Source organism: Rousettus aegyptiacus, unplaced genomic scaffold (genome assembly GCF_014176215.1).
Source record: "Rousettus aegyptiacus isolate mRouAeg1 unplaced genomic scaffold, mRouAeg1.p scaffold_m13_p_2, whole genome shotgun sequence".
Taxonomy (NCBI): domain Eukaryota; kingdom Metazoa; phylum Chordata; class Mammalia; order Chiroptera; family Pteropodidae; genus Rousettus; species Rousettus aegyptiacus.
Window position 1 is genome coordinate 94,934,432 of NW_023416295.1, and position 24,877 is coordinate 94,959,308.

General features: G+C 35.0%; 1 protein-coding gene across 15 annotated transcripts in view; it reads right to left on the reverse strand.

Annotated features, from left to right (window-relative positions):
* Window positions 1-24,877, reverse strand: part of ERC1 (ELKS/RAB6-interacting/CAST family member 1) — a 467,374-nt gene that overhangs the window by 348,587 nt on the left and 93,910 nt on the right. For 6 of the 15 annotated variants that reach the window (XM_036236309.1, XM_036236313.1, XM_036236305.1 and 3 more), the window contains exons 3-7: window positions 23,540-23,956; window positions 10,332-10,406; window positions 5,443-5,598; window positions 4,108-4,200; window positions 967-1,134 (exon numbers count right to left, since the gene is read on the reverse strand). In XM_036236309.1, coding sequence (XP_036092202.1) covers window positions 967-1,134; window positions 4,108-4,200; window positions 5,443-5,598; window positions 10,332-10,406; window positions 23,540-23,956 — 909 coding nt within the window. The remainder of the gene's footprint in view (window positions 1-966; window positions 1,135-4,107; window positions 4,201-5,442; window positions 5,599-10,331; window positions 10,407-23,539; window positions 23,957-24,877) is intronic. The other 9 variants (XR_004955596.1, XR_004955594.1, XM_036236315.1 and 6 more) reach the window with 2 other exon arrangements.

Sequence of the window (24,877 nt, forward strand, 5' to 3'; positions counted from 1 at the left end):
AAAATGACAAATGAATAAAAGAGAAAAAATTAAGTTTTAAGCCATCCAAATGTCTCAACTGCAACTACGTCCCAAACTACGAAAATACTACATGGAATCATTTTGGGCATTTTCCAATCCTTCCTCACTTGAGAATTCTGATCTTCTGGGTCTATGTTTTTATGCATTCTTTTTACTACTCCCCATTTCTTTTTTCCATCAAACCATACCCTTATGTATGTATGATCTGGTTCTTTAAAGGAAAAACTAATTCATACTATATGCTTTTTCTTCTACAAAGCGGAACTACTTACCTATTCCTACCTAAATTCTCTATTTCATTGAGACCTTTAAAAAGTATTTATATTAAAATAGTAAATCCAAATAGCATAATCAATTCCTTTTCACTACAATTCTGACAAATTCTCATCTGTCTTAAATTATTTAGTGTATTCTTACCTGAAATCTGGGCTGACAAACTAGATAATCGTCTCAGATTTCTAAAAACTGACTTTCTTTTCAAATAGGGTATTCTAAAGGCACATTGTCTAATGATTTGTAGTTCAAAAGGAGATCTATCTACAACATTTCTAGATTCCACACTTAATAATCCAAACATGGGATAATCAAGCTCATTGTCATTCATGACCAAAAGATTTACCATGGGTGAGAATAAAAGCTTAATTTAGATTTCTTTTTTACAACTGTGTTTTCATTTCATAACGTTAGTCTAAAGCATACTTACAAGTACAGACTTAGTGAAAGTCCAAAGTATTAAAAACATATATAAACTGCACCAATTTTAATCTGTTAGATCCAAAAACAAGACAGTTATATTTTAGTAGGATAATTGATCACATTGCTAAAGAATTAATCATAACATTATTCTTATCCCCTTAATCTAAGCACAACAAAAACAGCAAGGGTAATGCATATGAAATGTACCAAGGAACTGACTCTCTGCAAATATTCCAAAATTCTTTTTACCTCGGTCTGGAGGATGGCAGCCCTTTGTTCCTTAGCAGTCAAGGACTCTTTCAGCACTTCGATGTGTTGCTTGCTGTCTGAGAACTGGTTCGTGAGTGTTTCTAGCTTTGTCTGTAGAGCTAGCAGTTCTGTGTCCTTTCTAGACAGCTCCTGCTTCACCTGACCAATCTACAGGAGAAAATAAAATGCTTTAAAGAAAACAAAAATGAAACCACCTCTGATCTAGATCTCTGACATATGAGTCACAAGATATAAAACCAAATGCAGTATGAGTTTTATGACAAGATGTAGTTCATCTTTTTTGCATTATCTTGTCTTAGATACCCATCCCCCCCCCAAAAAAAATAAAACCCAAAGCTTATTCAAGTAATAAAGAAGTTTCCTATTTTCATTTATTGTGTTTCCTAAACATTATTTGAAATCCTTCAGAAAAGGAATAGAAGGAGAAATATCCCAATTCAATTAGATGACTATGAGATAGTAGTAAACACATGAGTAACACTGTGCTGATAAAACAGTTTTCATTTTATGAAGTCAGACCTCTTCAGAATGTAAAGCAGGATTAGTGTAGATATAATTCAGAAGGAAAAAAAGAAAATTCCTCGTATTGCTATTTAAATTTGAACGCAGCCACTACTGTATTTTTTAAGTTTTTTCTCATTCGGGAACAAAAGTTTACATAAAATCCTTATCTTAAAAGCCACTTTTAGTGCTATAAGGCATTATAAATGTGCTTCTAAAAAAAATCCTATAATTTTGATGAGTTAAGGTTATTATCTAAAAAACATTCCATCTACAAAGTTATATAACCTATGACATATCATACTTAAATAAAGAATGGGTAAATCTCATTCTGTAGAATCTATGTGTGTAATTTAAATTTTAATTATTCTGACAGAATAATCTACAATCCATAGATGCCATTTGTTGTCCTATAAATTTCTCTCATCTTAACTTAGAAAACATCTAGCATCTTCTTTACATTTGTGTTTCTAAGAATTTTTTAAGTAGTCTTTTATTCTAAATGTAAGCCAAATTAACAGAAATCAGATCTGCTTTTATATTATGTCTACTGTCAGCAAGGTAGCTGTGCACTAAGGGATGTAATGAAAGACACTATGCCATTGTAGTATGTGGCAACTGATGGCATATATCTATATAACGGGATGAAAATATAATTTACAATTATCTTCCACTGATGTTCTTTGTATCAAGTACTTTGCATGCAATAAGTATACAAAAATATTTGCTGAACGAATAACTTTATCTGTAAATAAGACATTTCATGCATATGATAAAATGCTTGTCTTCTTGCTAAAAACAGTAAATTAGAAATTTAATTCTAGTGCTTTTTAGAAGGCTAATTTTAATTTAAGTAAACTTTATTTTATACTTCCTCATGAGAAACTGTTCTGAAAAGTTTTGTCCATTATACCAAGGTTATTACAATTAAAATACTTTACATACATTCAATTTAAAAAAATAAAAAGTATTTTTGTTTCATTGGTGATACTGAAATTACTGACTTCTTATCATATTTATACTTCTCATAACTAATCTATCTTAACCAACAAAAAACACAGGTTAGTATTATTCCATCCATAACATACAGACCACACTAAGAACGCACTTGCTGTATGAATGAATCTTCAGGAGAAATGTTTGAAGTGTTATCACTTCCTCAGCTAAAGAACCATGGCCTAAAGATTATTGAAATTTCCAGCTACCTCTAATCAGGTGATCAAAAATAAATACGGAATGTGATTATTATTAAATAATCTTCAAATAATGCTATACTGACCACAAAGACTGAGAAAGAGAAGAAAATATTCTAAGTGGGAAGCAGAGTTGAGAAGCACAAATTCTGCTTAAGAGTTAGAAGCACAGGCTTTGCAGTCAATCGCACCTGAGGATGAAGGTGTCTCTAAGTAATTATTTTACCTCTCTAAAGCCTTGGTTTCCTAGTGAATATGGAAAAAGTCACCAGTGCCACTGTATTGTTTAATGATTAAACAAAATAATGTACAGAATATGCTTAGCCTATTGACACAAAAAGGAATGAATTAATAGCAGCTGAGGGAAAAAAAAGAGAAGTTATAGATCAACTTCTCCTCTAGACGATACATAGTTACTGTAAACAAAATTAGACCCTTGCAGACAAAATGCTTTACTTTGTATTTACTCTATAAAGTGGCCCATAAATAGCAAACACCAGATTAGCATAAATTCTTTTATTCTGCATTCCAGTCTTATCCCACAATTATTTTCAGAAGCACTTTTTTCTGACACTTGTGTGACAAATATGTGCACAGCCTAGTATAGGGCAGTTGAGTGAAGAGCTTATCAGTACAAGTCCTGGAACCAGATTGCTTGTACAAAAATCAAACTGCCTCTTACTAGCTCTGTTTCCTAACCACCACTATGTTACCTCATTTTCCTCATCTATAAATAGGGCTTGGTAATATGCCTACCTTAGTAGGTTATAAAATGCTTATAAGAAAAGTGCTCAACTGTTAGCTATTGTAATACTATATTTTCAAATGAATTTTAAATTCGTTAGAAAGATTGAACTAGATTTAGAGACTTCAAGTAAGTTTCATGCTGTCTAATTTACTAGATAACTCTAAATAAACTAATCACTTTCTATATATCTGTTCTTAAGAAAGTAACATTTGTTGCAAAATCACCACATTGGGACTTAAAGTTGTTGTCTACACATGAAAGTAAAGCATTTTACTCAAGAATTTCAAACTCAAATAAACACTAGGTAATGCACCTAGGACACTGCGTATTCTTTATGCCTAAGAAGAAAAAAGAGACTACCATTCTAATAAATCAACAAGTATGTAGTAACAGGAAAGGAGTTAGAAAAAACAAGCTTTGAAGTACCATCCATACAGTGATAAAAGCAATAATAAAAAACCTGGTATAGGGCTTCCAGAGCAGGTGAGGGCTCACTACACACAAAGTGACATATGGGTCAAACTGGTAAACAGGAGTTGGTTAAAGAGCAGAGCAGGCTGGTTAGTGCCAGTACTGGGCAAAGCTGCCAACCATAGAGAATGAAAGTGTAAGCCACCCAGAAGCCAGAGCTAGCAGGGTCCCACTATGGGATCACTGCACACAAAGAGTAAATCTTACGGCAAAGACCTCAGCCTGAAGACCAGCCGCTCTCTTTTTCAGCTCCTCCCCTTGAGCCTCTTTCGAACTTAGTTCCTCCTTCAGTTGCTCTACCTGTCACGACATTGTTATTCTTTTTTAACTCATGTGTCAATTTAGGTCTTATTATCTGCTTTTGACCCAGAGCAGTAACTGGAAATAACAATAACATATAACACAATCAAATCTATTCCCCTAATTCCCTCTTCAAAGCACGAGAGATGGTTTTCTATTTTCACAGCATTTTTTAAATGGCCTGGAATGTGCTAACCAGCAAATGAGATGCAGAGCTTACAAGGTAGTATATTTTGTTTTCATGTTAGGGTAAAAATTTCATGTTAATAGAAAGTTGGATATGTGAATTTTTGAGTTTTAAATTAACATGAAATTGGCAGTAGTCATTTGATTTCAGATTCTTAAAATATTAGAAAAATGTTCCACAGGTTTACATATGCCAGGTACAAGCATCCAGCAAGAAATCAGAAACTGGAGAGGGAGTTTAAATTGTATGATTCCTTTACAAGTTTCACTCCAGAGGAACTAGCCAATTAACACAATTGGGATATGGTGTGGGAGGGAGAGGCACGGGATACTTATTTTCTAGGTAATATTTTATAATTACAATTATGATTTTTAATTAAACCACAATAAACTTGATAAATTGATAAATGTAATAAACTAAGTTCTCCAATTTACTTAAATAGTTTATAAAATCAAAGGAAGAAATATTGTGACTGAGCTTATAAATGTAGACTGACATGTATCAGTGATACCTATATCTTACTTTACTAATACCTGAAGCACACATGGGAAACAATAAACCTGATACAAAACGATCTTCTCCAAGAGACAGAGCAAAGGGCATTCCTTCATGGAAATGTATTTGAAAGGAAAACATGATTTTAAGCCATTTCAGGAAAAAAAGGGAGGGGACTGGGTTTAGCCTCTTACGGTTTTGACTTATAAAATACTTCATAAGAGGTAGAGAATTAGATGTCTTATACAATGAATAAAACTCATCTGGCTGTAATTCTACTAAATCATCTCAGAATTACTGATAGATATCGAATGTGAAACTATAATAATATATACTTAGCCTCATACAGGTAATTTTAAGTGAAAACTTGAGAAAACTATAAAATATCAGTAATTCTGACTTCAATTCTGAGCAAGTTCCACTTGAAAGAATTATTTTAGAAGTACTCTTCCCTGAAGTCTGATAAAACAGTGCGAAGTTCCCCATCATCACTAAGGACGTAGGAAGAGGCATTGATTTTTCAAACCTCTTTTTAAAATTACGGTATCACACACCATTACCTTATTTTTCATAAATTTAGAATGGCTCCTATAGACTTCCATTTGCTTCATTTCTTCTTCCCGTTCTTCAGTACTCAAAGCCCCATTTGATTTCAGCATCTGAATTTCCTCTTCCAAGTCTCGGAGCCCACGCTCCATAGAGGAAATTTTAGAATCCTGAGGACAATGGAAGATTCAAACATTAAAGTATTCACAAAAAATCAGAGAAACTGAACAACCCAGTCTTCACAGATGTTACATTCAATAAAGATAAATATACAGGAAATTGCTGTCCAGCAACTGATGCCTTACTTCTAAGATACATCCTTTATGGCCATTTGAGTGGGAGGAAGAAGACTCAGCTCTATAATGTGTTTTTGTCTCTATCCCTTCCTACAGTCTACACCTTTTCAATTTAAGTTGAGAGAATTAACTAAAGAAGTAGAAGCAATGGAAAACTGGTTAACGTTTCTTTGTATTTTATGGTCACCAAAATGCCAGTGAAAATTTTTGTAATATTAAAACCTTTTCTAACTATAATATTTTATCATTTTATTTGGTGACCACTAAAGGGTTTCTTTTTGCCCACAAAAGAGAGACGTGTAAAAGAGGGTTTGAAAGATTTACACAATAATGTGTATAATTATATTTACAATAATAAAGATTTTATAATTTCCCATTGCAGAATAATAAAGGGATGAGTAATTACATTAAGTTACAGTTTATCACATTATAAATCTTACTTTTTCCCTGAACTTCTCCATACATTTGAAATATTTCATAATAATTTTTAAAAGTCACTGTCCTTGTAAATCATCACCACCACAAATATCACCTCCTAGCAGAACATCCTTCTATATTCAATTTCTTGGTTTATCTGTCACAGTATCTAGTGATTAGATGTCACCAATTACAGAAAAACTCCTAAATTGAATGGATACTCTTACATCTGTAGTTTCATACACTTCTTTAATTAAAAAATAAAGACCTTAAAGAGCATCAATTAAGTATAGCTTTATTTTATTTGGAATTTTGGAAAACAATTCCTTTAGGAAGTAATTCTGAGATGACTTCCTTTTGCACTTTACCTCAAGGATTGCTTGATTGACTTTCCTTGGTATCATAACTCTTAGAGCAGGCATATGAAAATTAAAAAATTTATCATGAGATGACTATGGCTAGCTATTTTCAGGTTCGGGGAGAAGAGGGACATGTACTCCTCTGTCTTGCATTGCATTACCTTTAAAAATATCACGACAAAAATTTTCTTTTACAAATCTATTCAAATTAAACTTGTATTTGGTTCATAATTAAATGTATTGAATGAGTACAGAGACATTCTAAATCCTAAGCCAGGATTTTGCTTTACTCCTTACAACTAGTGGGCTGCAGGCAATCTCCTGGTCCATAAAGAATAAACTATTTCAATTGAATTTAAAATTCATTTTTGAGATTGCTATACATCTTCCTGGAAATATCAGGATGTAGTCCCTCAAGAATGACTAAAATACTAGGCATATGCATGCGACTAACCTGAAAATGAAAGAAAGTGCAATATGGTTTACCAATGACATTAGCCTAGATGGCAATGAAAAGGGGCCAGCAGAACTGAGGCAGTGAATTTCTAGCACCACTGGTGTGCCACACAAGAATAAATAGCCTTTAGCTAAGAACTCCAAGTTCTGCATTATCACCTAGACAGATTCTACCTTTACAAAGCCCCTATGAGGCCCATGTCAAGAAACATTATCCATCTTCTTCCCAAACCCCAACACAGATAGAGAGGCAGCTACCGACCAACTCAACACCCCCACGACCGAATCATGCACCATACAAGGTTCTCCCCTGGAAGGGACCATAACTGCACCTCTGAAAACCACGAGGAAGGCACTAACTGCCCAGAAAAAGAAGCTGCTAAGCTGTTCTCTGAAATCAGGCCAGAAAACTATTGCCTGATGTGCTCAAGTAGTTCTAGCACCAATGCAACCAATACTCAGGCTGTGTTTATTGGAGGACAGTCCTTTCAACAAGGTTTCTTACTCCTAGAATGTGTAACAATGACATAAGTAAATATTCCTTATCATCTTACTGCTCTGTACTTCCCCAGCCCTGCGTATTCCATAATTAATCAACAAATCCCACTGAGCCTACTGAAATGCTCTGTTCCTTATTAAATTTCCAAGTCTTCAACTTTGTTTCAAAAATTGTCTCTCTACTCCAAGTAAAACATGGCTTTCCCAAATGATACAATTTCCCAGAACTCTCTCCAGGGCAGGTCACTAATCCCCCAGTACCATAAATCAGGCAGGAAAATGTGTGGACATGCTAGTTCCTCAAAGATGTCCCCCTTTATTTAAAGTTCATACTCCTTCTCACTCTCCCCCCCTTACTGCTGCCATCTAAGGACTTCCTACTCACTCGTGCCAATTTAAGAAGTCTCAGCACCTGACTTACAATCAATCTTCCTTCCAAATGCATCTTGTCACCATCCTAGGATTTCAGTATCTGAATTCTTTGATGTCCTTAATTCCAGTGATCTCATCTTCCAGTTCATTTTAGCCATCCAGTTTATAGGTCTGCAATCTGGATCCTATCACTACCCCGGTCTCTCTTCCTACGCCTGTCACACCATCACTCTCATTATCACAGAGATCTCCTCTTGCCTAACTTCTAAAAATTCTATTCCTTCCTACTATTCAGGCTACATTCCTGGACTGATCATCCAAACTTATCTTTCACCGTCATCCTCAATACATCTGTATCCCAATATTTCTGCTACATCTGCCCAGCAAAACTCTAACCCTAGAGCCATACAGTAATTCTTCCCTGCTCCTCCACTACTAAAGAAAAAAGAAAAGGGAGTAAGGAATGAAGAAGCAAAGGAAGAAGAGGGGTAGAGAGGGAAAACATAAAAGGAAGGCAGGAAAAGGGAGCAGGAAGAGGGGAAGGAGGAAGAAGGAAGAGGAGGAGAATTACATCACCTTTAAGATAACTGTTAGGCTCTTTTATTGTCTGTCAATCATCTTCTTTTCCCACTTCCTGCAAAGACTATTCTAGATCTTCATAATCCTCTCAAGCTCATGCCACACTCTCAACAACTCAATTATTTCAATTGTGATTTCAGCATAACATCCGACTGACCTCACTTGGGCCACCAGAATCTCAGAATCTCTTGTTTCTTAGCAGAATGCATAAAGGTTAACACAACTTAAAATAGATCCACTACCAGTTAATTATACTTCCCCATATTTTTCAAAAGGCAAGTAAAATAATTTTGTAAATGTAAGTACATTCATGTGTTTTATTCTTAGGTTTCAACAGGGATCAGGAAATAACAGGTACAAATAAACCTGTGGGAATGGTGAATATTCAATTAAACCGTTCTAAAGGTTCTTTACAAGATTATGTTCAAGACTACTAATTGTATAACTACAAAGAATCTAGAATCCATTAATTTGGAATTTGTTTGGCAAATCCTTTCCCTATTGAGAATAAATATGTGCATGATATAAACTAGGTTTCAAGAGGAAACATACAAATTAAGAGACCAGTCCTCACAACTGTACTTGAAAAACACCTATTTATATAAAACTACTTATATATCAAAACTAAATATTCAAAAAATATTAAATGAAGACCCACCATATACAGTGTCGAACTTCTTTGGAGACATGAAGAAGTTAAAGAGAGAGAGAGAGAGAAAGAGAGAGGTATCCCTATCTGTAAGAATCTTTCAGCTTTTGTAAGAAAGAACATGTTAAAAATAATAATAGCAGCAGCAGCTAACACTGACTGATTGTTTACTATGTTGCCAGGTCCTCTTCAAAGTGTTTTACTCTTTTAACTAATTAAACTTTAAAACAACCTATGGGATGGGTACTATTATTATCGTCATTTCTTGATAAAGAGGTATAGAGGTATGTGTCATATGGTTTATTAAATAAAGTCAGATTTTGAATCCAGGGCATTTAACTCAAAAGGCAAGCTCTTTATCACCAACTGCCATACCATACAGCCTAAAGATTTTTAACTATCCATTAACTTAAAGCAGAGGTTTTCAAAGTATGGTCCATGGAAACCTAGGGTCTTTCCCCAGACCCTTTCAACAAGTCTGCATAGTCGAAACTACTTTCTTAATAATACTATGACTTTTTTTGCCTTTTCTAATGTTAACATTTTCACCAAAGGTTTAAAGGTGAGGGTGGGCAAAACTGCTCATGCCTTAGGGCAACAGACAGTAGCACCAAGGTGTAGCAATCATTGTATACTTTAGTGTCATGCACTCGCAGAAAAAAAAAAGATAGAAAGAAAAGAGAAAATTTTTAAAAGACTGCATCACTTAAAAATGTTCTGGATTACTTTAGAATTTATAATAAATCCCAACCCTTGGGCACACATCTTTTTAATATTTTGTGTGATGAAATAGGATGGAGCTAAGTATTTGTGCTGCATATTGAATGATGGTTGTTCCTAGGAACAGTGCGTGTGTGCTTCTTTGAGTTGCAAGCTAAATTAGGTACTTTTTTCATGGAACACTATTTTTACTAGAAAGAACAACTGACAAACTATGGTTACTCAGACGTGATATGTGGCCGACATTTTCTTTAAAAAGAATGATATGAGCCTGCCATTTTACGAGTATAGAAAGATCATGAGATCAAAAGGTTTGAGAATAGCTGATTTAAGAAATTCTGGACAATCCTTTTGGTACGATTTGAGTTATGCGCTACAACTAAAAGGAACTGAAACTGAAGTTCTTTAAGTGATATTTTCATTAAGTCTTACTATTTCATTTAAATCTATAAAATGAATAAAATATTATTACATACCACTTGTTAAAACTCATGCATTATAGTGTGTGGCCACTTACATGTGTAAACTGACTCTTAGGGTTCTTTATTCTCACTTACCTTCATTTCAATAACAGTTTGCAGGGCTTTTGTCTTGGCAGAATCAGGAGCATTCTCAAATCTCCGATGCATCTCCTACATAAGAGCAGCAAAAAAAGAGAGTTAGTGTCCTCCTTTTCACTCCTGTTTTGTTTGTTTGTTTGTTTGTTTGTTTGTTTGTTTGTTTGTTTTTAAGGGAAAGGAGGGGAAGAGAAGGGAGCGAGAGTAGTTATTTGCAAAAGATGATTACCCCAGCCTTGTGAGATACTCTGGTCCCTTTCGGAATCCCTGACCTTTCTCTGTGAATCAGGCAACCCACAGACTGCACTGGGGCTAAGGAAGCACAGGAGGATGCCAACCTCTGAACACTTAGTTATTTAAAATTAGTCACACAGACTCCAGCGACTATAACAGTTAAAACTATGCCACAACCAGGTTAGTATGTCAATCTTCCACATGGCATATATCTTCCTCCAAGACATATAATCAGAACTCCAAATGGTCCTAAAAGAGGATTAGAAATATTCCCTTTTTAAAAGGAGAAGTAAAAGCAGTCACAGTCTGCATTGCACAAAACTACTGAAAGCATTACTTTTGCAACATCCTCCCATAGCCTCCACCCCCAGAGTAGCAACCAACTGGCTACCTATGATGAAAATCTCTGTCCAGTGGGTCTACAAGTAGAAAGAAAGAGATAAGACTGTTGAACAAGCTCCCTAAGTAGTTCATAGTTTTAAAATGTCAGAAAAACATGGCAATTTTTTTTTTAATCCAAATTTTAGTGAGTTCAGGATCTGGAAGGAAGGAGATAATGATAGTAATATCACAACTAGGGTCTTCAAGGATCACCTTGAAGTCTCCAGAACACTTTGGGTTATTTTCTTATAAGATTTTGTGAATGTCTCTTAGTTAAGTCAGTACTTCCAAAGCACCTTAGACTTCAGTGATGCCAGAGAATAGACAGATGAATACTTCCCAACTGAACAGTGCTTAACCATAATAAAAGGAATATGTAATACTTTATACCTTTGACCTAATTTATTCATTCTTGCCTGACTAGGAAGAATGGTTTGAGAGAAATAGAAAGTAACAACTGCAAACTTCACTGAGTTACTTCTTCCTGAAAGAGTAATTCTAATGAGCTGACAAAAGTTCTAAATTATAAACAGTCAGTAATTTCTGAATAGCCAGTCCCCATCTGGCTGCTGATACTCTGGTGCAAACCGCTATCAAATACACACCACCCTTTCTGTTACCTCTCTCCCTGACTCCAGCCTTAAATAACCAACTGAGTAACCCACTTGTATGTTTAACAAACATCTCAAACTCTACATGCCCAAGACTAAACTCTTGGTCATGCCTCCAAACCTGCTCCATTCTTCCAGTTACTCAGGTCAAAAACCAATGAGTCTTCTTAATGCCTCCCTTTCTCTTTAAAGCCACAGTCAGGAAATTCAGTGAAACTCTACCTTCAAAACATATCCAAAATCGAAGCACTTCTCACCATCTCCACTGCTACCATTTGGAGTAAGCCACTCAAAAAAATATAATCCAACAACAACCTTCTAAAAAGGCTCCCCACTCTTTGTCTAGCTCTCTTACAGTCTATTTATTCTCAACATAACACTCAGAGTGACCCTTTTAAACATAAATTTGATCTTGTCACTCCTCTGCTCAAAATCCTGTCATGCCTCCCCATCTGACTCAAAGTAGAGCCATAATCCTTTCAGTAGCCTACAAGACCCCACCTCTTAACACTCTCCCCTACACTTCGGCCACACTAGACTCCTTGCTGTTCCTCAAATATGCTGGGCATTCGCCATTTTCTTAAGACCTTTACACCAGATGTTCCTGTCGCCTAAACTCTCTTTCCACCGCTCATGAGGGAAGACCTGGTCTTCTTCAAGTCTTGGCTCAAATATCTCTTCTACTTTATTAGGTTTATTAGTTGTGATAATCGAAGTGTGGCTATGCAAGAAAATATCCATAGGTTTTAGAGATACATACTAAAGTATGAAGAAGTAAATGACATCATGTCAGAAATTTGCTTTAAAATCTCTGGTGAAGAAAAAAGAGAAAAAAAGGATACATGAAGCAAGTGTGGCAAAACTTTGGTAACTCGTATATATGAGTAATAAGTATATTGAGATTGATTATACTATTTACTTTTGTGTAAGTTTAAAATTTTTCATTAAAAATTAATGTTTAATGTTCTCAGTGTAACAAACCTTATTTTATAACAAAAATGACAAAAAAAAGAATTCACATGTCCTTTTCCCTTTACCTTATTCTACTTTTCCTTTTTCCTATAGCATGTTTCCTCTAACATATTACATAATTTGTTTACTTGTTATGCATTGTTTATTTTCTATTCCCCTCTGAGAATGTATGCTTCACAAGGGCCAGGGTCTTGGTTTCATTCACCAACGAATCCAAAGTGGTAGAACAGTAGCTGGCACAATGATAAGTGCGTAACAGATATTTAAAGAATGGATGTCAAATGAATGAATAACTAGCGGCTGCCAAACTTTTAAGAATTAGGTAAAGAGGGAATCTTTTAACCCCTTCCTACTCATGTGCTGAATTATGTTCACCTCCTCTTATTTCTCACATGACATACTACACAGACCTCCTTTAACACCACATTAAAATCAAAATAATTTTCATACCAGACTGTGAACTCTTTAAGGGCAAAAACTGTCTTCTGTATCCCTCAGACACTGTCTGACATGTAAGCAATCAATAAAAATTAGTTCTCCTCCACATCCATTCCTCTTTTGTTGAGTGAAGGAATGAATAAATAAATGAATAAATTATTGCTGGTTTCCATTTTCGCTACACTACTGGACAACTCTTTCTACAATATCAAATAAAGGACCTCCTTGTTTTTAAATCTAATAGCTGCTGTCAGTCCATATTCTCTCTGAACTCCATCTAGAAACTGACTTTTTTTAAAAACCATAAGGAGATTTAAGGGAAGAACAACTTTAAAATTTTCAACTGGTTTCTATTACATAATTATCCTAGCTCTAAATTCTTATTCTCTGCCCCTTCCCATATCCTACCCACAGACAGATATTTTCTAAGTTCCTGTCCTTGGAACTCTTCTCAATCCTATAGCCCCAATCCAGAGCCCATAGGGTAACTTAATGTGAATTGGAAAAAAAGCAAGATCTCTGGGTGGACACAACCTCACCATGAAGCATGAGTTGAGTTTTAGGCCCCACTTGTTCTATCAGCAGGAAGCTCTTGTTCTGTGAAAGATCTGCACATGCAAACCATCCAAGGCAGCCCCTCCTCAAACCCACAGATTCAATTATTACCCTTCCAAGGATAAAACCTACAAAATCTGTTTCTCTAGTCACGTAGTAGACATTATCACTCTCTCTTGCCCTTTGATATCTGATCTCCTTTCTATGTTTTGAGACTCCACATTTTAAGGCAGAGTCTACCTCCCACAAAAGAAGCTAAAAATGCCACGTTCTCGTTTTCACAGCCATTCTTGCAGTAAAGTCAAAACACGTGACTTAGTCACCCCAATAAGACACAAACACCACTTAGTTTGAATCGGAATCTTATAATATGAAGAAGCAGTGACATGAATATTTAGAGACAATTCTGGCAACGAGTGGCAGAAATAGCAGCTACCTCAAGTTTCCAGACTCAAAAACAGCAGCGATTTGAGAGGTAGTGAGGCGTGTCGATGACGTCGGGGAACAAGCCGCTGTGCCGTGCCCTGCACCAACAGCAGCACTGTCTTCACCAAACCTGGAAAGGAGCATGACTGATTCGAGGTGCTCTTTTTGGCTATATAACTTCTGACTCAATTCTGCAGTCCACCTAGCGATTCAAGAATCTAAATATTTTATTCATTTACTCATGCCAAGAACTATGCCAAGTTATGGAGATTTAATAGTGAAAAATAATAAATATGATCCCTTTTATCATGGAATTTTTAGTCTATCATGAAAAAACAGATTTTAATCAAATAATCATCTAAACGATTCATCATGGTCACCAGTGACCTCCATATTGCTAAAACTCATGATTAGTCCTCAGCTTACTTGATCTATGAGCAGCATCTGAAATAGTTGCTCAATCTCTCTTCCTTATTATATTCTCTTCCGTTGGCTTCTAACACATGACACTCTCTACATTTTTCTTTCCTCTTACCTCACTGGTTCCTTTCCTGCTCAACTCCTTAAAAGAGCCATGGGAATTGGTCCTTTGTCCTCATCTGCAACATACTAATCCCCCTGTGCTCTCATCCAGTCTCATAAGTTTCAAAATCATCCACATAATAACTCCCGACTTTTACCTCCTGCTGAAATCCACACTTGAATCCAGCACGTTCATGTGTATATCTAAAACCATATCTAAAACCGAACTCCTAATTCTCCCCGTTTAAACTTTTTTCATCTATCCCACCACAATTAATAGTATGTATCCACCTAGTTGTTTAGGCCAACAATTTGGGAGTCTTTTTCATATATTTACATCTAAACAATCAGAAAATCCTGTTGCTCCTATTTTCAAAAACGTCTCCAGAAGCTGGCTGCATCTTATTACCTCTACCGCCACCATGATCTGAGCCAACATTATCTCTTGCCTGGATTATAGTAATAGTCTCCCAACACTGATTTCCCTAATCACAATACGACAGCTAGAATGTTCTTTTTAAAACAAAAATCAAAATGTGCTTGAAGCCTTCAACAGCTCCTCATTTCACTCACAGTAAAAGTTGCAGTCTTTTGCTGTCCGGGAAGGCTTCAAGTGATCTGGCCCCATTACCCGTCTGGCTTCACCTCTTACTATTCCTCCCTCCCCAGACACACTAGCCTCTTTGCCTTCCCTCAGTACATCAGTCCTGCTCCTGAGGTAAGGCCTTTGTGCTCATTGTTTCCTCTGTTTGACTCTCTTCTTCCCTTAACTATTATTCAATATTCAAGTCTGTTCAAAAGCCAAAGTACCTGTAAGTCCCATTCTTGTGATTCTATTTAAAACTGCAATTCACCTCTGACACACACTTCCAATCTTCATAACCAAGCTCTATTTTTTCTTAGTATTTATCACTTTCTAAAAGCATATTACTTATTATGATAAACATAACAACTATCTTAGAACTTTTTTCTTTTTCATTCCCTGATATATACCAAACACCCAGAATAATACCTAGTACACATGGTATACTCAAATATTTGTCAAATAAATAATTTTTCTAACTATATAATTCATATGTGAACATTTTTATGAAGAAAAATGTCCACAGTACCACAAGAGAAAAATTTGAGGAATCTTAATCAATTCTAGAGATCTTGGAAGTTTCCTAAAGAATACTTGAGAGCTGAATAGTGAGTAGGAATTGGAGCGGGCAAAATTCAATTGTAAAAGGTGACAAGAAAGGACTCACAGATATGTTCTCAGCCAACTAAAATGCAAGCTGTGAGGACAAATGGAAGTTCAGAATCTGGAATTGCCCTGCATACTGCTCACACATCCTAGGAAAGTCTTTTGAACTCCAAAACACACAAATATCACGGCTTAAAGACTGCTGGTCTACACCAGTTATCTATCTCCTTCATTCCTCATTCATTCTTGTGTTTTATTTAATTATAAAATATTTCAGACATACGAGTCTAATGAAAGCAACCGAATCTGGCTTTTTTTTTTTTTTTTCCTTTTTTTTTGTTACCTCTCCACTCAAACAACTCATCAAGATCACCAATGAAGTCCTGGTTGCCAAACCTAATGGGCACATTTCTGTTCTCGCCTTCCCAGAAGTCTCAGAAGCATTCAAAGCAGCGGCCCACTTCCTCCTATACGCATGTTTTCTCTTGCCTATTATAACATCACACTCTCCTCTTTTTGTAGCTTTCCAGTTGCTGTGTGTGTGTGTGTGTGTGTGTGTGTGTGTGTGTGTTTTAAGTTCTTTCTTCTAAATTAGATCCCCAAATACTATAGAGGCCAGGGAATCAGTCCTGAACACTTCTCTCTTTTTCATCTAAACTCTTTAATCTACTACACTGCTTAAAATTCCATTGAGATGCTAGTAAATTTCTAGGCCTACCCTCTGCTCTGATTTCAAGACTCATATATCCAACTGTTCATTTGACATTTCTCATTAGATATCTAATAGGTAACTCGAACTTATTCTATCCAAAACAAAACTCTTGATTTTCTCCTCCTTAATCTGATGAGTCTGAAGAGAAATGAGTCTTCCCACCTCATTAAATATGGCACTCCCCTCCCAGTGACTTAAGTCAAACACCAGAGTATCTCCATTCATTCTTCCCAGAAGTAATCCAACAGCAGGTTCTAGTTGTTCTATCTTAAAAATATATCTTGAATTTACCCAGCTCATTCCATTTCCAGTCTAGTTTAACCCTAGATAGCTACAATAGCCTCTACCTAGTTTTACTCCAATTCCTCTGTCCATTTTCAAGAGAGCACCAGGTTAATCTTGATAAAGCATCAACAAATTATGACACTAGTCTGTTTTAAATGCGTCAATGAGTTTCCCATTTACTTCTCACTCTCTACAAAATAAACATGATCTGATCATAACAAAGAGAAGACTGGCTCTCCTGTCCTAAACTATTTTAAAATTAGACAAAATGCATGAAATAACTGTTTTCAGACACTGAAAAATAAGCAGCGCAGGACTATGACCCTAAGAGAAGAGAAACAAACAAGGTGATGGTCCAGACTTGCTATCTAGCATGGGATGTAAGGAGAGAAACCCCAAAAAGAAAACAGCAATCTTGCAGAACTCAGATCCACGTGTAAGACTCCCAAAGACAGTGGAAATGTGTGGAGGAGAATAACAGAAAAGGAAGCTAGCCAGAGAAGAAGCAGTATCCCCTTGAGTCTTTGGCCTAATTAATACGAAGTAAGCATGCACAGAGCAAGACTCCCCAGTGTGTCAGACAAAGAACAACTACTGAGGACAGAACAACTACCACAGAGCTGAGTTGAACAACTACCTGAACTCATATGGGGCTGGGAAAATTTCAAGTTCCAAAGAGCCAACAAGGAGAGATCAGAGGCACTTAGCAGGCACCCCAGAAAGGTCAAGTCTGAGAGTTGAGCTAATCTAGTCCTAGGGGGAAGGCTGTCTAGACCAGTCCTAACAGAGCGTAAATGCAAGTCTTATAAGGATTAAGTTAATTCACAATTAAATTAACTGTTATAAGACAAAACACTTCATTAAGGAAGACAGTAAAATCCAGAACACTTTAATCCAGGACATAATTTGAACACATTAAAAATGTTCAGGCCATAAGAATTTCTCACCTGCATTAAAACAACAAACTCATCAGCTTCCTCCCAGTCTCCAGCCTGTCCACATTTAATCAATTCTCCACACTGTAAACAAGGTGATCAATTGGAATCCAGTAGATATTTAATATTTGTTCAATAAATGAGTGTAAAACTTTAAAATATACACACAAAAATAAAATGAATCCTGCTAATTGTAAATAAAAACCTTTATTGATAAAATTCCTGTAGCTATACTTTGCATTTTTCATTTGTAATTCCTGTATCTACTTGAAAATATTAAAACTGCAAATTCTTTGAAATATTTTGAAATTCAGATACTGAACTAATTTTATCTGACCTCTTTCCTATTACCCAATTCTAAATTAGGTAAATTTCTAAATGCTTTAAGGTAAAACTATTATAATTTCATTTTAAACCCCAGCAAGCATGTAAGCAAAACATAAAACAGAAATTCATTTGAATTTTTTTTAAAAAATCCTATGCTAAGGAGCTAGAATGCATTTTGAACCATTCACAGGCAAAAAAAATTTTCCTATTAAGACATTTTAAACGTATCACTCACAGGAAATTTCCATTCAGAGGTCTGCATTTCAAGTAAGGTTCACTATGAACACATCTTGCAGTCGGTGAGCTGATAAAACTCCCTTTTCCCCATGAGTAGTAAGTACATCAAGCCTCTGGCTCATGTTTAAAACTCCATATGCACAAGCCCCAAGCACTAACCAAAACAAGTCTTGCCTGTAGTTCAATATTTGTCCAATAAAGAGAAGAGACTCTGGAGATAGAAATGAATGTACTATTCAAACAAATATAAGTAGAACATGCTATTTGCTCACTTTCTTTCACTCCTTTTAGCCTAAAAATTTTCACTCAAAAAAATTTAAAGTACAAGTAAAATCATCTATCTGGCTCTTACTACACTGTCAATTGAAGGAGACAGCAGAAAATGTGTTCATTTCTTCTCATTAATTTACTAAAGAATAATGATTAATCTAGAGTTAGAAAACAAACAAGCTAGGAACAAAATTTCCTATTTCTCTTTCTTTAGCAGTTTCTTTTTAAAATTAAGTCAACTTTTACTTATATAAGTGAGCAAAATGAGTATTTGTGACTGAAAAGAACTACTACTATGTTTGAAATTTCTTTTCTTCAACTTTGAGGTATTAGCTTCCAAAACCCTTGGTTCAAGGGTAGAAGCTCCAGACTACTTCTGAAGTCCTTTCATAGATTCCATTTTCCACACAAGTTCTATGATTACTGTACTCACAACAAAGAGGAGGCAGAAATGAAGAAGGGAAGAGAAAATGGAAAAAATCTTGTCTACTTTTCCTGTATCCTAACCCAGTCAATGTCAGACAGCATTGTACTTTAACCATTCACCATCTCTAGTAACGGCATTATTCTGAGAAAAAGTATCTTCTGTCAAAATGGAAATGAGCCATAAATGACAAAAATAAGAAGAGGAGAAATAACCTAAGTAAATAAGATACTCATTTTCTGAAACCACTACAAAAGAGCAAACTAACTAGGGACTCCTGTTTCTTTTTTTAATTCTTCCTATTATTTGTCTGTTATTTCTGTTTTTCCCCTATATATCTCTATTTCTTTTTTTTCTCTCCAATCTCCTCTGCTTATACCTTACAACTTCCAGTGATACGAACAGGCATTCTTCAGATATATTAGGCAAATTCAGTATTTCTAACCTAGAACCTAGTCAAATATTAGGACTTTTAACTTCAAACTTTCCTGCAAACTCTAACATGCTAGCAGTTATACTAATAAAGTTTGTTGTCTGAAATATTATAGACAAAAACTAGAATAAATGTAACAATGTTTTAAAACAAATTTGTATTTTATTCCTCACAATAGCATCTACATTTTAAAAAACAAGAGTACATCCTGGGTCTGAAACATATTATTTATTTGGCCATAGCCAACCTAAGTAATGTTCTGCCAGCAGATTAAGAACCAAAATTTGGGTTTCAAACTTTGGTGTACATCAGAATCACCTGTAAAGCTTGTTAAAATGCCATATGTACAAGCTCCAAGAACTAACCAAAACAAGTCTTGCCTGTAGGTCAAAATTTGTCCAATAGATGTCTTCACTCTCCTATCAATCAAATGAAAGGTACTACACCAGTAAATACAAGTCTAACGATAGTCACATAATTTAATTCTGGTAAAAACAAAATGCTTAATTTAATTTTTTTGGCTTTTATTTGAGGTAATTATTTGCCTGTTACCTACAAAACTATGTTCATAAACAAAATGACAGACTAATCACAAATGCTGCTGGATATGACTGCCATTTTAATGTTACTGTATTTCATCAAATCCAGGATGCCATTGACTTTAAGACATACCACTGATTTATGGGCTGGAAAAAAAATGGGAAATGCCCCCAAAGAAATCATGACACAAAGCTTTATTATTCAGAATTCTTACTTTATATTGATTGCAAGAGTTCTTTTTTATTTAACCATAGTTTAATCATGTACCATTTTGAACTGTTTTCATGACTTTCTCCATACCAATAACTTTTTGTTTAAATGTTGATTCACAGTGCACTATTACTGAAGACATACTGAACAACAATTAATGTTAATAATAAATACCAAGAAAACTCACACCCTCAACTATAGTGATAAAATAAACAGCTATGTTTGTGAATGCACAGGCAAACAAATCTAGCAGGACTGCTGCCTTGCTGACAGACTGTAAAATGTTATCAAGGGTAAGACTTAACTCGATTTCCTATTGTTAAATGGGAAAAACTGTAAGTCTTAGAATTGATGAAATACCAATTTTTGGCAAGATGGACAATAATCTAATAATTCCTAAAACCTATGAAAATCTGACATTTCCAACTCATAAATTTTTTTGCCTTTCATGATACACTAGTCATTTGAAATATACAATAGTCATTTGAAATCGCCACTGACCTAACCTAGTTAAGTTCTTTACTAAAACGTCCTTGTTCATTCTTGACTACCCCCTTCCCATTTATTCTCAATCAGACTAAATTTTAAAAGCTAAACCAGATCTTAACACTCCCTTGATTAAACTTTGGAATAAGGTTTTCTCTTCAACTTTGAATAAAATTGTTGCATTATCTGCAAGAATCATGAAGGCAAGTGCTTTGTCTCCTAGAGGGCATGGATTTTGTTTTATTCCCTGCTATTTCCTTAGTGTTTCGCACATGGTTAGTGCCCAGTAAATTTGATGAATGAAATGAATGATCCTGGCTACCTCTTCAACCTTTTATCCCATGCCAGCTTTCCCCTTATACAATACACTTTTGCCCCCTAGTCTCCTTGCTATTTCTTCAAAACTCCCTCCCATCAAGCCTCAGAAACTATTAATCATTCTTGATGAAATGACTTTACTCGAATGATCAACACGATTGTCTCCTTGTCTTTCTTCAAATCTCCTTTGAAGTGCATCTCCCCAAAGATATTTATCCTGTTTATAGAAATCCCTTCTTCCAACATAATTAGACTCCACTCAATTTGTTTATTTCATCTCACACTTATCAATTTACTATCTCCCTCCTCACCCCCCGCCCCTCCCACACACACACACATACCTAACCAAATTTTTAAGTTCTAAGAGAGCATAGACCATGTATTCTGGCATGAAAAATATATATAACCAGTCCCTATCCCAGGATTAAATACGTATGTGTCAGAGGCTCAATAGATAGCTGCTGTGTTTCCTATAAGATGCTATATTATTAATGGCAACTGGAACTGCATGTTGGTATGACTGACAAGGCCTGAATTTCTTTCCACATTATATATGTTAAGTAGGACTTGATAGCTGTAGGGCTTGTTATTTGAAAATCAAGTCTTAAATTCAGGGATTTTTTTCCTACCACTTTTTCAATTCACCACATTTCTAATTGTTCTCTTCCAGAAAAGTACTGTGGTTTTTCACAATCCTTAACTATTCACTATTTATTAACCCCAAAACTCAAAAACAAATGGGCATAAATTGAATTATTCAGAAGAGAAAAATGTAACATTCAAAGATCATCATGAGACATTAGTTTTCACGTTACATGTTGTTTGACATAATTATGACTTCCCTTACAATGTTCTATGCCCAGGGTTATCTCATTAAAATATAAAGTCTTTAAAGTAAACTGAAAGAAACTCGGGATATGACTATAAAAAAACAGTTGATAGAAAATTTTCTAAAACAATATGCTCTGGTAATTTGAAGAGCATAATATATACACAGCTACAGATTAACTATAAAAATATAGTATATGCTTCTGAAAGATAAATTAGTTCAATCACTCTGGAAGATGAGATTATTCAAAGTTTCAAAAATACACACGCTAAGAAAATTTATCCAAAAAAAATAATGTACAGAGAGAGATACATGATTAAGGATATTCAGTGCAGCATGGTTTTATGACACAGAAAAATTAATAGTGGTCTAAATTTTCAACAGTAAGAGATATTCAAATAAATGCAATAGAATATTATAAATGCATTTGAAATTACCAAACTCTATGTACTGACAAAAAAAAAGGTGGTCAAGACAAATTATTAAGAAAAGCAAGTAACGTTACATTATGCATAGCTGCACTACAGTAAACACTAGCTGCATGCAGATACTTAAATTTATGTGATTAATTAAATTTAATTTTAAATTACTTATATATAAATAAAATTTTAAATTTCACTTCCTCGGTCACACATGTGACTCATGGCTACAATCTTGAACAGTGTTATTATAGAACACTTACTTCATCACAGAAAGTTGTATTAGACAATACTGATGAACAGTGTTCCATCTTTTTCAAGGAAAATATAAAAATAAGAATGCACACATAATAAAAATAACTGAAAACATATACATAATGAAAACCGACAGTTATTGCTAGGTAATGATGCGTTGGGTTTCAAGTTTTTGCTAATCTATTTTCTAATTTTCCTATAACAAATGAAAATGAATTCATGGTATAATGAAATTATTTTTTAAACACATTGAATTTCTTTCAAAAATAAAAATATCCTCACTGTAAATAAATATTCCAGATTTTTTACAAAAGGAAAAATTATGGAACAAACTATAAATTTAAAAATATTCGTTTAAAGTCGCTATTTTGCTGCTTTGCCAATAGTTTCATTTTTCCAACCTCCTTCCTCACATTTCACTTAAAAAGGAATTATTCAGACTGGCACTAACACAGTTCTAAGTTGTTTTCTTTATCCAAATGTGAAAGTTATCTGAAATCTCTGACCACCTACAGAAAATTATAGCTGTCGATTTTTTTAATTCAATGCAAGATGAATTCTTCATTTATGCTTTTGTAAAATGAAGCATTATCTAGAAAAATGAAAAATTACCAATAGTCACAGTTTTCAGCTGAAGTCTGAGTTTCTTCTCTAAGAAAGTAAGTGACAATGTGCTTCTGTATCATTCTTTCTCACTGTGCCTCCATGACGGCAAATGATTTATATCACATATATTTTACAACAAGACAACAGTTTCCATGGAAACCACAGGGCAAACATCCATTACTCTCTGCCAAGAACTTTTAGAAGCACACCTAAACTGAGGTTACCACTTACTTTCTCTTATTAATATTTAACTAACTGACCAATAGTTAGCTACTCTGATTCTGGTTTTGTTCATAGATCTCTATGAACCAATCAAGAGATGAAAATTCTGTGCCTCTCTACAACAAAACGAGTCTATAGAAACCAGGAGGGAAAAGAAAAGACCCTGAAAGTTATGGAGCCAGTATACATACAAATGTTATCTCATACAAGAGAGCAAATAGAAGAGAAATCGTGAAACACTTAAATACTAAAGGAAAAAATCCTTTCCACTAGCTCGGTAGAGCATATAAATTTATCTAGGCCAAGACCCTGATTAATCGCATAAAAAAATACAATCAGTAAATCATAACAACTGAAAAAGTAGTCACTCACCTCTCTTAACATATTGTTCTCTTTTTCCTTCTGCTCCAAAAGGCTTTCTAAGTGGTGGACGTGCATCTCTGCCTCTGCCAGGCGTCTTGTTCTCTCATGGTCTTCTTCAGTAGCCTTAGCAGAAAGTCCTTTACTCTGCAACATCTCCAGAAGCTTCTTGATGGATTCATCCCGAGCACTTAGGGTTTGCTTCTGAGTCTCGATCCGCAGCTCCATTTCCTCCAGAGTCTTTCGAAGAAGGAACAGCTCTTTGGCCTGCCTTTCATGCTCAGCATGTAGCCTCTGGAAGTTCTCCTCTGTGAGTTCTGCTACACAAGGTTCACCAGTCCTAGTGCTGCTATCTTGCTGAAACAACTGGTTCAGGTCCCTCTGGATCCGTAATTCATCCTGGAGAGCCTGGATTGTCATCTGCATGTGCTAAAACCAAGGCAAAAAAAAAAAAAAAAAAAAAAATGAGCTTTCATCCTTGAGCAGTAAAACAAGCAGACTGGGAGAGTCAGAAAGTAAGTTACCTGGGCTCTCGGAATCCTGCACTTAGCCCATTAGGATTCCAGTTAACTTTGTTTTACACTGTCTTAAAAATGATTGCGGTAATCTTTAAAATGTCAGTAAATTAACTTGTGTTTATTCTCAACAAGAAACAAGTATGACAGCTCCTCACTTTGCATAAGCCATGACAAAATAGAGACACTGTTCAAAAGAATAGGTTTTAATTACTACACAGAATTGAAGGGAGGAGAGGGGGAAGACAGGGAAACTTTTAGGAATACAAACACATTGTATACAAAATTTCACCTAAAAAAACAAAGGATATCAAAACACAAATGACTTTTAAATATTTAACAATTAAATTTACACCTTAAATAATAAATACTAGTATTTAATGAGTAGTGTCCACATGGTGCCAAGCACTTTTTATGTGTTAACTCATTTAATCCTCTCTATGAAACATACACTATTATTTCAATTTTAGTGATGATGACACTAGGCTTACAGAGATTTAAAAAACTTGCCCAAGATCAGACAGTTACTGATACAGCTTAGATTCAAAACAAAGCAATTCTCCTAGTCCACCGAAACTAGTACTACCCAAAGTTAATAACTTGAAGCTTAAAAAAAAACAAAAAAACTGAGACTATGTGAGCTTTTTACACAAGGGAGGTAATAACACAGGTGAGTAATTAAATGAAGACGTTAATATAGATAAATTACCAAAATGTTTTGAGAGGGCACGTCTTTAGCCTATATCCTAATGAAAATATGGACCTTTCATCTCAATGAAAAAATCCCAGCACATTATATAAAATATGTTGCATCAAGAATCTTATGTTTAGAAAT